General features: G+C 41.5%; 1 protein-coding gene across 4 annotated transcripts in view; it reads right to left on the reverse strand.

Annotated features, from left to right (window-relative positions):
- Positions 1 to 14,218, reverse strand: part of GRIA1 (glutamate ionotropic receptor AMPA type subunit 1) — a 231,002-nt gene that overhangs the window by 40,241 nt on the left and 176,543 nt on the right. For all 4 annotated transcript variants that reach the window (XM_075856123.1, XM_075856124.1, XM_075856121.1 and 1 more), the window contains exons 10-11: positions 12,251 to 12,457; positions 6,499 to 6,869 (exon numbers count right to left, since the gene is read on the reverse strand). In XM_075856123.1, coding sequence (XP_075712238.1) covers positions 6,499 to 6,869; positions 12,251 to 12,457 — 578 coding nt within the window. The remainder of the gene's footprint in view (positions 1 to 6,498; positions 6,870 to 12,250; positions 12,458 to 14,218) is intronic.

Consider the following 14,218-nt stretch of genomic DNA (forward strand, 5'->3'; position numbering starts at 1 on the left):
AGTCAAGAGGGTAGTTAGCCAAGAGGACAAACTATCCTTACGGCTTAACCAAATGTGTCTGAAATTTATGGATAGGGGGTATCCTAAACATATCCTTGAGATGAACAAACAAAAAGCTCTGGTGATAGATAGGAAAGTCCTCTTAAGTGGAAATGTGATTAAGAAAAAGAAGGTTCGTATTCCCTTTGTCTCCACCTTTTCTATGATGAGCCCACAAATCAGTGACATCTTGAGGAAAGACTGGAATCTATTGAGTAGAGCATTCCCCAACACTGTTAAGTTTCTGGAGAGACCTATGATGGGTTATAGAAAGGGTAAAACAATTAAGAATAGTGTAGTTAAGGCTGACATTGGATCCAGTCAAAAGGGACAGACTTTCTGGGCTCCTCCGAAACAGAGTTGCTATCCTTGTCTAGGATGCAATATCTGCAATAATATGATTAAGGGTAACACTTTTAACCATCCCCAAACTGGTAAATTAATGAACATCAGGAGTTTCTTTACTTGCCAGACATCATTTGCTATCTACCTATTAAGCTGCCCTTGTGGCCTTCACTATGTTGGGGAGACCACTACAGAGGTGACCTTGAGAATGAGGAATCATAAATCCAATATTAATACTAAAAGACGGGATTTACTAGTTTCTAGACATTTTTCGGAAAATAAACATGGAGTCTCACAACTTAAATTTAGAATTATAGATTCAGTACCCCCAATGAGAAGAGGCGGAGCTAGGGAGTGGGCCCTTAAAAGAAAGGAACTGGAGTGGATATTCAGACTTGTCACTATGTCTCCTAAGGGGTTAAATGTGGAATATCCATATGGTGCACATATTTAGATATATATAGGTGCCAACTTCTCCAGAACCCTTGGGGGTACTTTTTGGTAGGACTCGTTTGATGGTATAGTTAGCTTATACACATATGTAACCTAAAGGTCTAGTGTGGACCCTTTTTTACATGTATTTTTATTCATTCTTTCTTTACTGGTACTTGGGAGTACTATATATTAACCTGTTGTTTTCTTTATATTTTTAGATATACACTATCTGTGAAGCAATTCGGTGGCTGCATGAAAGTAGCAGAGGCCCGTTTCCTTAGGTCATAGCATGTTCATTTTAATTATTTGTCCATTGGTTCTCCAACACTGTTTAAGACTACAATAATATAGTGTGTAATAGTCATGTAACATAAAACAGATTTTTTTTTCATTCCCATTCTGTTTTCCCTATCTATATGTGATAAAGAAATTCAGCTTCTCCTGTCAAATAATTTATTTATTTTGTATGTATTCAGATACACATATCCCCTAAGACTATAGGTGTGGGTCTAATTGAAATCTCATATGGGATTATACTATTCCCAGTAATATTTGTTTGTTTATTGCAATTTAATGGTGAGTTTAGCTCCATTTCCACAATATAGTACAGGACATTTGGCCTGTTTAATACAGGTTTCCGCTCTTTATAATATTTTGTTCATGACATTCACAGTAGTACAGTACTATCCATACTGTTGTATGTGTTATACATACAAACTCTTAGACATTACGATATTGAGCCCAATTGACGAGTTCCGTAGCTCGCTCATGCGCAGACTGGCTGGAACGCTAGTGCCGGTCATGTGCATGCGCAATGGTGACTTCCTCACCACTTGCGTTCCATATGCCGTATTTCCGGCCTGAGCGCCATCTTTGAGTATGTGCAGTAGGTGCGCATGGACGCGGTCTCCTCGAGCACCGGTAATGTATGACCTGCTGTGTGACTGTTTTATATGTTTATATTTCTCAGATTGGCATCTGCATCTTTCACTGATTAACCTAATTGCTGATTAAAGCACTGTACTTGATGTTTATACATTTTATACTCACATATGCTGCACTTAATATATGAAATCAATGTTAAATTGATACACTATGAATGATTGTTCCTTAATCTGGGTTGATACTCATGTTTGTACAATTAATTTTTACAAACTGTACATTGATTGGATTCTGTTAAATTACTAGCTGTATCCTTTATTTATACTTGACACTGTGTGTAGTGTGCTACAGCTTGAGAAAGGTTCTGTGACAAACCAAAACGTCGCTTCTCACTTGAGGTGAATAAATCCACCCTTTTTCATCTAACCTGAAGTCCCGGTGCCGTCACTTTATTCTATGGTGTTTTATATATATATATATATATATATATATATATATATATATATATATATAAAATGTGTATCAGAGTAATTGGTGCAACTTTGTAATTACATTTTATTAAACATAATTTTGACTTTTTAAGATACAGCTGCTTTGTATTCTGCATACAGAGCAGCTGTATCTTGCGCTGAGACCTGAATCCGTCAAGTCAGAGGGACGGACGGGTTCAGTGACAGCGGATCCTGCGTGTCTCTGACATGCAGGATCCACCTGTTATCGATCACGTTTAAGTCAGAGACTTGTAGGCCCCGCTGAACCCATCAGTCCCGCTACAAAGCGGGATACAAAGCAGCTCTATCTCAAGAATTAAAAATAATTTTTAAGAAAATGTAATTACAAAGTCACGCCAAACACACTATGAGACATTTTTATTAAAAAATCCCACTTTATTAAAGGTGTTCATAGCCATTAATGTCTCTGCTTCATAGAAGCCTGTTTCCCTGCAGGACTGGGCAACTTGTTTATCAGAGTAACAGTGATATTGGGAAGAAAAAGGAGACACAGAGCGCTCCTCTGGTGTAATGCCGCGGAAACAGGGTGGTCAGTGATAGCACTAATGCATATTATATGCGATAAATACACTCACCTTTCGGAGTTGTGCTAGGTGATCGATCATGGTCGATCATCAAGCATGTGGAGCCTTGATGCTCCGTATATAGGCAGTCTGCTGGCCCTCGGAGTGAACACTGGCGGCTGAAGAATCAGCAGGAGTCTATGTGAAGAAGAGGTTTCAAATAATGTGGAAAAACGATCACTCTTAGTAGAAGGCGCAAGTCCGATGAAGACCTTTGTTCGAGGTCGAAACGCGTAGCTTCTTACACCACCATTGAGACATATGCTGTTTATTACACATGTCTCTTTTAAGAAATAAAGTTCCTACCCACCGAGATATTTTGCCTTGACTGGGGATTTGGCTCAATCTTCTACATAAGCGCAGGAGTGCCTTCTACTAAGAGTGATCATTTTTTTCAAATTATTTGGAACCTTGTTTATCAGAGTGGATGGGGCCCCAGGTGATAAAAAGCAGCAATTCTTTTCCAGGCCCTTGGTGTTGGGGGTAGTCAGTGCTCTTCTTCTCTCTCTGACTGCTCCAATGATTCCATCTCACTGACTTTTTTCAATACAGCAACAAGTCAGGAGATGTAACCCTTATAGTAATGTAACAATAATCTCCTTAGGGAGGCAGTGTAAGGGTTAAATCACCTGAATTGTTGCTGTATTACACAATAGTCAGAGAGATGGAGACATTGGAGCAGTCAGAGAAGAGAGAGGAGACAGCATCACTAAAAGCACTGAGGATTTCTATGCCTGTCCTGCAGAGACACTGAAATTGTGCTGCTCCTGTCATGCAGAGACCCTCTCAGCGTTATGGAGGACGCATTCTGTCGTTTACAGTAGGTGCATTGGTGTTTATAGCCTGCTTCTTGAAAGTAGGAATATTAAATACATGGGGGGCCTCGTCAAGTTGACTGTATGGGGCACAGAAATGTATGATGCCCTGGCACACGCTACAGCTGAGCCACCAATGTCTTTACTGATAATCTGGGAGTCCAAAAGTTCTCTTTTTCCAGGAGTCCACAGGAAATTCCGGGAGTGTAGGCATATATATCTTACATTAAAGGGTAACTAAACGTTCAACAAACTCCAGACATGTCATAGTGATATATGTCAGAAGTTTTAATTGATGGGGGTCTGAGGACTGAGACCCCCACAAATCACTAAAACGAAGCGGCAGACGTGCTTGTGTGAGTGCTGAGCCGCTTACTTTCTGTTCGGCTTTTTCCGGAAAGCCGATGTAGCGAAGTACGGGCTCATAGACTTTCTATTGAGCTCGAACTCCGATACATTGATTTCCGGAAAAAGCAGAACAAGTACTTCTGCCACTTCGTTTTAGCGATTGGTGGAGTCTCAGTGCTCGGACCCCCATCAACCAATAATTCTGACATGTCACTATGACATGTCAGAAGTTTGTTGAACTTTTAGTTACGCTTTAATTTGACAAACGTAAAGTGGTTGTCCACTTTGGACATCCCTTCTTGTTAGAAGGGTCCCATGACAATAAGCAGATCCCCTTACTGGGAATACCAGCGATAAGCTTTAATCTGTAGGGAAACTGTTCAATTTCCCTATAGCACCACCACAGGGAAAATTAAGCATTACACAACGCCCATTCATATCAAGGGGTTGTCTGTTTAATGCAGGACAGTACAGGTCCTCCAGAGCAGAAGACGTTTTTGTAACTGCTCTTCACTCTGACCGGGATGAAGAACCTGAACAGGAGACACCCCCCCCCCTATAAACTCAGAATTCACTAATAGATTATATAAATATGGGTTCTATAAATTGGACAACCACTTTAAGGGATGGAAGGAATTACCTATGATGTATTACCCACTTGTATCACTAAACTCTAGTATAAAATTTTTGAACAAGCATTGCGTATATTTGATCGAAAGGCTTTAGAATAAAGCCACGTAGGAAGCAGAACTCTGTCCTAATATGAATGCAACTTATAAAGCAAGGAGTGTCCCCCGCATTTAAATAACAAATAGAAAAGCTTTTAAAGCCTACAGCTCCAGAAAAATTGAGTTATTATTAATAATGGCAGGAACAATGGAAGTAAAAACAGCCTTATCGTGTCCTTCATCTGCAGGCCTGTGAGAAAGTCATGTTTAATGGAATATTTCCTGCACTGCAGACACGTACATCTCATGATTGTCTTGTTTAACATTTTATCAAAAATGGTGCAAAACCTCTAATAGAAAAACTTAATAAAGCTGGTTTACGTCATGAAAAACCAATGTTTCCCTCCATGGGTTAAATTACCTTAGAGGCTGGAAATACTGTATATACAGAGGTGAAGCATCTGGACCCCAATTCAAAATCTGTAACAGGGCATGCTAGGAGTTGTAGTTTTGCAACAGCTGAAGAGCCACAAGTTGGAGACCACTGTTTTATGCAATGCAATATTCAATATATAAAATACCTTAAAGGGTTGTCCCTTTGGTCAACCGCATGGAGCATACACAAGTTCATATCTAGGGTGTGCTTGGTATGTCCTCCTTTAGGTATATAAACCAGAACTCCAGTTTCTAAAGCATAAAAACTTTAACTCACACACAGTACAAACATCCATACAGAATGAGGATGGCCCACTGGAGTATTAGATGATCCTCCAGTGGGCCCAGACTTTAAGACACTAATGGGACCAAAAGACCCCATTTTAGGGTTACTATGGCGCCAATCACTTGCCACTGGAAATATCTCTTATGCGATGACTCACAAAAATCAAACCATTGATTATATGTCCTGTGTGTTAAATAATAACAAGGTTACGGTACAATTAAGGAGGCAGGTACATGTTCTGTATAGATTGGCGGTGAACCCTCAGAGTCACATCCTCTGGTGAGCCCAAAGAACCCCAGTCCAACACTGCTTCAAACTATGGATGTTTCTACTGTGATGGGAAATGAAAGTTAATAATTTTGTGACCGCCCAAAGGTGTTGGTTTACCTATCTTTACTTGTCCACCTAATATTACAAGTTCCTCTTCGACACCTTAGCCCTCCAAAAGCCAAAAAACCAACAACACTTTATTTAAAGGCTATGGACACATATGCAACCAATGTTTGTATTGATCTAGTTCTAATAAGGCACACAACGTACCCCATTATAAGTCAATGGGGCTACTGGAATCCTTATCTGTTATCAATGGAAATGCATATGTGAAGCCAAATGAAGCAACTATGCAAACAGCCTTGATTAAATGTAACCTACCATTTTGTGTAGACCATTGTATCTAACTTGTATAAGACTACTAACAACCCTGTTTGTAATTTGATACTCCAGTCATATGTTACTCCCTTCCACCTGCCCCCTCTTCTTGATAACCTAGGAAAGGTTTGTTTGTAGTCTGTATTGTAACCATGGAGACACATAGGTCTGCATAATAGCTGCATACACAGAACTCCAGCACATTTTTAAGAAAGATTATTTGCAAACTTGCTTTTTATTTTAGATGATATGGAGTAGTGCTTGTGTATTTTTTATGTATGTTTCAAACTAGGGCTAGCCCGAAACGCATTAGTGGTTCCATCACTTCTTGAAATTATTTCAATTCAGAGCTAACTATACCTTGTACATACACTTATTGATGAATTACATGCAAACAGATTGAAGATTCACATAACGTATTTCATAATATGACATGTCTTTCCCTTCCGAAAAGAGGATCTTGGTTGGTCAACCATGTAAGCAAATGGTTGAGATATATAACCATAAATCTTTCAGACTTACCTGGGGGAAATGTCACACCCTTGTTGCATAAATGCTCCCAAGGAGAACCAGAGGCTATTAAATATTCCAAATTCATTTGAATGATCCGTTGAAGGCTGGTCTCTTCCCTCCTCATATTCTTCATTGTGCCATTCATATGGGCTAAATCGACTGACCAAAAAGAGAACCACACTAACTCCAATGTAGGCGAAGACTATGCACATCCAGATTTCATACGCCAGGGGATCCAGGAAGGAGAAAACACCAGGTTTTGATTTCTGAGGTTTCTTGATCATAATGGATATACCCAAACTCATGAAAGGTTTGGAAAAATCAATAACTTCTTCACGGACCAGTGTAATTGTTAAGGGTGCAACCGCCAAGTCAGCTCTCTGTAGAAAGAGAAGGAAAATAATGAACACCATGGAAGACAGGTAATATATTAGCATTAGGGCAAATTTCTGAAACACAATATAAAATATTGCACCCTCTTTTCTCATGCGGTACTTCCATAGGATTATCTATTTAAAGATCATTTCTACCTAAGCTCAAAAATTTTCCAGAATATTCTTGAGTCATCCTCTTATGTCAAGTTGGGCTGTGCCAGTATTCCTAGATCTACCCCTTTGTTTTGCCTAGTGCAGGATCTGAGGGGGGCGGGGGTGTGTGCAGAATACAGGGATTCTCTCTTTGGGGGTTACGCATTACCCCCTCATGCACTGCACTAAGCATATGCAAGTTGTGACTGGCACTAGTACCAGTGAAAAATTGGTGGAAGATAGGTTGGTATCTTCTTGTAGGTCTTTGCAGACAGTTATGTATATAGATAAGATAAAGCTAGATTCCCTATATGATCACAGAAGTGCCTTGTTGTTTGTTTCCCTTTTCAACGCCCTTGATATGACCTTGGAGCCAATTTCCTACATCCTTGTTTGCTAAAAATGCAGTTCCTCTGAAGAGGGGAGTATAGGTTGTTGCCACCTAAGAGCAAAGGCGATCGGACCAGCCAGAACTGGTCTCCATCTCTCTAAGGGCCGACACATGGGCTGCCCCTATAGTACGTATGCCGTTGCTCACAGAGCCACCCACTACATTTTACTTAGCAGATTGTTCAGGGCTCGGGTTGACCTCACATTCTTGTCTGCTCAGATTCTGTGTTGTCTATTCATTCACAGTTTCAGTCTTGACTCAGATCCTGCAGCTGCCAGTTCATAGGAATTTTACTATAAATTAGTAAATTCTCTATCATAGACTTTATATATTGTTCTGTAATAGACTGATCACCCAGGATATCTGATAATCCGGCACCTACTGTATCTAGCACCTTGGTGCTGTATTAAAGGTATTATTTTGTGCATGAAAAATGTCACTCTGCTGGTTGTGTGCTTTACTACTGGTGCGTGTGTACATATACTAGAACATGCTTTATTTATGCACTGCGCCTTTAAATGCTGTGTTTTATTATTTTTTTGTGTGTTGTTTTTATCTTTTCGTCCTCTAGGTGGCATTCTACAGGAGGAGCGGCCTGTATGACTTGTATTTTTGTTGTTAGGGTTAGGGTCAATGCACACGATGCGTATTACATGCATTTTTGCTGTGAGTATTTGCATGCGGCAAAACGACAGCGTAATACAGTACCAGCATTGCCAATGAGAATCCAGGGAGTCTCATGTCCATGCTGCAGTGTTTTTCGGGACGTAAATTGACCCGACATGCATATTTTTAAACCGCGGAATGTCAATTTATCTCAAGATTTCGCTTGCAAATTCTATCCCTGTAGTTCTACAGAAATACGCAGCAAATCCCGCAGAATGAAAATGCCGTGATTTACGCAGCAAAACGTAAAAACCGCACCTTCAGGTCTGTTTTTTTCCTGCGCAGCAAAATACGCATCATGTGCATGTAAGCTAACGTTACTTTTGTTTTTAGCAGGTGTGACGGATCATAGTTGGCTAGCTTGTGGTCTAAATTACTTGGTGCACGGCCAGGACGACATCTTTGTTAAATTACGCTGGGCCATAACTGCGCCAGGACATCAAAGAGTGACCACATTGCGTCATGATGCTGGGGGCGGCAACTCTTGTATAAAATGCAATTAGTGTTTGGGTGGAAGAGAAGGGACCTGGCTAGAGAGAGCGAGAGCTGCTAGGGAGGGAACTGTCAAGTTGCTGTATAAAGCGACAACACTAGCTGTGAACCATCGTGTGTGGGTCCTGAAACTGTTTGCGAGTGATGTACGGAAGCCTCCCCATATGTGTTCAGAGTCATATGAGCTGTGGTTGGTGGGTGACAGTCAGGAGCCTTCCTGTGTGTGGGCAGTGTGGTGTGAGCTGTGGTTGGTGGGTGACAGTCAGGAGCCTTCCTGTGTGTGGGCAGTGTCGTGTGAGCTGTGGTCGATAGGTGACGGTCAGGAGCCTTCCTGTGTGTGGGCAGTGTCGTGTGAGCTGTGGTCGGTGGGTGAAGGGCAGAATCCTTACCACATGAGACAGTGGAGCAATGCAGCAAGTTGTGGCCTAGTAGGCCTAAATTTACCGGACATCCCCTGTATCAGGGAGGAGCACCCTTGACTGTCCGACGAAACTAGCCATCAACCTACAGTCTGAACTGCCATGTGTAAGAAACTGTTCCTCATATTGCAAAGTGTTAATTTGCCTGCTGTGGCCAGGTGTGACGTGAACACCAGCTTAGTAAAGTTTTTGTTGCTATGGGATCCTGGTCTACATTCCGTCTTTTCCGTGACAAACCTGCAAGGGCCGTTTACCATCCCGTGGCTCAACCTTATACATGCACCTAGACATCTACTCCTTTAGAGGACCTCATAGAATCAGAAGCGTCTACTGTTATTTACTGATACAAATACTGTCATGAACAGTTATTATTAAAGGGGACAACTTCTATCCCACACTCAGGACCCCCGCTATGAGCTAGAGAATAGAGAAGCTAACAAGGAGTAGCTCTCACTTTGGTGGACTCGGGCCGTCTATGTATTACATGGATGATGACCCTTGCTGGAGCCTTCTCCACCAAAATCAGCTGTTTGCTGGGGTCTCGGGAAATCATCTTCTAGTCACAGAGCTTACAATATTGAAGGGAAAATCCAACGATCATAGATATTCACAGATTATAGGTGGGGGGGGGGTGTCACAGAATTAAAGGGGTTGTCCAATTTAGACAATTCCTTTGTGTTTGAATAAAGCCCGGAAATAAACTGATTACAGGTTGTCCCGCTGCTGGGACCCCCAGCAATCAGCTGTAATCTGTAGGGGAACCTACAGATTTTCCCTGCAGCACCACCACAGAAGAAATGAAGCATTACACAGTTCCTATTGAAATAAATGGGATGTCCATGAAATGCATGGACATGCTGGGTCCTCCAGAGTGAGAGACACTCTTTGTAGCCAATCTCTGCTTTGGCTAATAGATGAGAATCCTGAACAGGAGACCCCCATCTATTTATTCTGGCTTCCCTAATAGTATATTTAAAAATGGGTTTTCGAAACCGGACGGCCCCTTTAAAGGTCTGTTCTTACCCATGATTTGTAACTGAAAAATTCCTACATGCTTCATGCAGAAAGAGCTGAATACGTTTATTTAATAGAATCTATAAAAACAGCAGATTAAAGGACAAGTATTGTAGATTCATTAAGGGGTTTTATACACCAAAGGGCAGGCAAGTCATCGTGGAGGACGTGCAGAGCAAAAAGCTGAAGTATCCTTTAGGCTCACTGTCAGATGAGTGCTGAAATTCTGCACCCACTGAGACAGAGCATGTGAGAATAGGAAAGGTTACCAAAATGGCTGCAGGCCGCAACGCAGGCACCATAGTGAGGTTGCCATGGTTACCAGCTTCCATTGAGGGAGGTAAAGCAACAACATGTCCATAGCCGTAGGGGGGCTAGAAGAGAAAAAAAAAGTAGGACGGGAGGGGGGGGGGGGGGGGGGGATGCACCCAGCAGACTTTGGATGGAGAGATAGAAATCAGACAGCGCTGTATAAACTCCAATTAATTATATAAACTTAATTAATAAATAAAGCATTGGGTTTCCTTTTCCCCTTATGGTCTCCTATTGGGAATCCGTACACTAGAAAAAGCTGAAGGGGTTTGGAGAAATTTCCTTTTATTTTAACCTATTCCCTGCTGTAGGGATGCCCCAACAAACCTTATACACACATGCCTCAGGTATCGCAGCTTTTTTCCTTTTTTTTTTTATTTTTAAATACTGTAGTTCTGGAAATTTGCCTACAGTGACAGCAAATGGGAATGTGGCTCGCTGGTATGTGATTCCTTTGTATGAATGTTGACTTTTCATTTCTATACCGAGAAGGAAAAGCGACATTCATTAAGGTGGATAGTGAGACGTCTACTGATCCTAGGATCATCATTCAGGGAATGTTTCCATTTTCTATAAGAAGAGCTATAAAACCTTCTCGTGTGCTGCTGAATGTCCATAGTCCTTTCCCCTGTTGGTGACAGGGGAAGAAGTGGCTGCAGGGAATTTAATTTCCCTGCACCTGCCGTCCTGTACTAGGCAAATCATGTCCCCTAAGGGTAGGGCCACACGGAGCGGCCCTGACACGGTCACAATGCGGATAACAACCGCGCCAGCACCATGTTCGGTGAGGCTGTCAAACAGCCTGTTAGTGGCCGCATGTTAACGCGGGTAAACCGCCCCTTTATCTGCAAAATCGTGCGGCCAAGAATTAATACACCCTTTATGGCCGCACGATTTTGCAAATTACAACAACTTACCCCCTATCCATTCTCTATGGCAGCGCTGGAAAAAGCCGAACACTGCACTCGGCTATCTCCGGCGCTCCCATAGAGAATGAATGGAGCGGCAGTGCACATGCGCATGTAACCGGAATACCCCTTAACGAGGTATTTGACAGCCGCTCCTACATAGCGCCAGCGCGGTTGTTGGCCGCGTTGCGACCGTGTCAGGGCCGCTCTGTGTGGCCGTACCCTTATACAGAGAATGATTTGGCTACCTGATATAAAGAGGTGAAACTTTTTTAGTATAAGATCTACTTTTTGCGGAGCCTGAGTTTAGTGATCTACTAGGATCCATGGACAGGAACATGGAGAATGGCTATTGTAATGTCATGCTTAAAGGGTTGTCTGAAATAAAAAAAAAGGGTTTGCTTTTTTACAGAAACAGCACGGCTTCCATTCATGGGCTGTGTCTGGTATTGTAGTTTAACTCCATTCACTTGAATGAGGCTGAGCTGCAATCCCAGGCACAGCCCATGGACAAGGGTGGCGCTGTTTCTAAAATAAAAAAAGGAAACCTTTTTAGATAATCCCTTTAGGGTGCAAAATATGAACAAGGCATTATGTGATTGTGTTGCACTAAAACAATGTACTCTGTTATAATTGGAACCTGGCTGTAGCATATATATCGACATTTACTTCCATTTTCTGCACATATACGAGGATATTTGATTCTGTCAATTTTCCTTCTAGGTTGTTGGTATAAGTTTATTCTGTAGTTTAGTGTTATTTTTTTTTTTTTTAGAAAATGGACCTATATTATCTATATCAGAAAGAACCTCTGCATCAAGCCATATGAAATGTGAATCATATGAAGGTATAGCAGGGATTCATAGAAGTTTATGGGTGGCGTATTGTTGTTCCGTACAAACAAAAGGTTGTATGGCGCTATAATAGGGCGTGTGCATGAGCCTCAAGGCATAAGCAAACATAAAGCTTGTATCACCGGTTCTCTAGGTAACAGAAATGTATAAATGTAATAGGGCAATATAATAGACATACCCCATACACCAGCTCCCCCACCATCCCGTTCCATGCTTTCATGTCTGAATCACGTGCGCCATACTTCCCATCCTTTACGATCTCTAGTTTGTACTTGAATCCCACATGCTTGGCAACTTCTTGTGCTAGTTCCACGCAGTAACCTTCAAACTTATCATTGCCTTCAAATTCGTCGGCATTCTTTTTGTACATCACGTATGGTGATTCCTAATGACAAGAAATAGAAGACAAAAATGTTTCAATATTTACATAAATTACCACTTAAAGGAGTTGTATCAGAGAAGAACATGGTTGCGGCATTTTTTTTTCCAGAAACAGCGCCACTCTTTGCCATAGGCTTTGTCTGGTACTGCAGCTCAGCCCCATTAACTTGAATGCTGCAATACATGACATGGCCTATGAACATCCCTTTAGTGATGTTTTTTTCTAATCTCTAACAACTCCTTTAACTATACCAAATGTCAGAATATATGCATTTATATATGCTATGAAGACATTGCAGGCTCCATGGTCATTGCCTGCATATTGAAGAAATTAACACCTATTTTGTCTGCTTGCCTTTATGTTAACCACCTTGTAGCAACATTTTTAAAGGGAACCTTTCACTGGAATGACACTGTCACATTACCTTATATTATAGTTGAACGAATGTGTTATCAGAAAATGACCTATAGTTTCCATCAAGTTTTTGTTCATATTTTTTAAGAATTTGGGGTATTTTTAAAAAAATGTTCTCTACCATTATCTAGATTAAAAAATAACCCAAAAACGTGCAGTTTTCACTTTAGCCACTGAGCCTCACAATAGACTGACCCTTCCTGTTCTGTATTGATCAGTTCTCAGCAATCATCTCATTATCATTACAGGCAGGATTACAATGATAGATAACACAGTATCCACCATTGACAATAAGGGATGGACACAGCTCCCCGCCTCCCCCTCCCTGCACAATGACCTCTGCCCAGGTCACAGAGCGTGCCTAGAAGCTCGCCCACAGATGTTAATCAAAATCTGTTACTATTGTTTCCTATTGTCCATGGGGCTGCTGTAAAGCAAATCTCTAAATGCTGTTAACAGCAGCTCGGGAAAGATGGCCGCCCCCATAATCATGTAGAGAAAATAGAATTAAAAAAATCTACAATCAGAAAATACAAATAGACTAGAAAAAAAAGATTATGTTCAGTGTCTGCTTTTAATTAGTAAAACATAGGTGATTAATTCCTTTTTACTGAACTCATGGGAGCAATTACATCCACTAAATGGCCCCCTAATGATCCCTTCAGGGAATGAAAAATAGCATGATGCCATATATGACCCTCATATGTGTAAGTCCTGTTTGTCATGTGCCACATTTCCCTACAATCTCCTCTTCGTAAGAAGATTCCATACATTTAAAAAAAACATTAAAAAAATATTGTGGATGCGTCTGCTCAGTGACTACTATTAAGTGACTACTATTATAAGAAAAAGGCACTGTCCTATCTAGGCTTTTGGTTGGTGGCAAACAGACTAGCATGGCGTATAGACACAGGGGTGTATCATCAGCAAGAGTTATATGATCGGTGTGGGTCCGACCACTGGGACCCCCACTGACCCCAAAAACTGGCTCACCTAGCCATCCCTGTGCCCCCCATATAAATAGAGCGGTATTGTGCATGTTCGGCTACAGCTCCATTAATTTTCTACGGGGCTACTGAAGATAGCCAAGCGTCAGCCCTATGGAAAGTGAGTGGAGCGTTGGCTGAGCATGTGCAGTACCACTCCATTCATATGGGGCGCAGAGGGACGGCCAGGTAATCCTGTTCTCTGTATCAGTGGGGGTCCCAGTGGTCGGACCACCACCGATCAGATATTTATTATCATCTGTTAATAGGTGATACATTTTAGTTATGGGAAAACCCCGTTAATGGTAATGGGATACATGGGGCCCGGGCGCATCACGCAATGCCTCTGGTTGATCATTGGGCC

This window comes from Rhinoderma darwinii, chromosome 3, assembly GCF_050947455.1.
Source record: "Rhinoderma darwinii isolate aRhiDar2 chromosome 3, aRhiDar2.hap1, whole genome shotgun sequence".
NCBI lineage: Eukaryota > Metazoa > Chordata > Amphibia > Anura > Rhinodermatidae > Rhinoderma > Rhinoderma darwinii.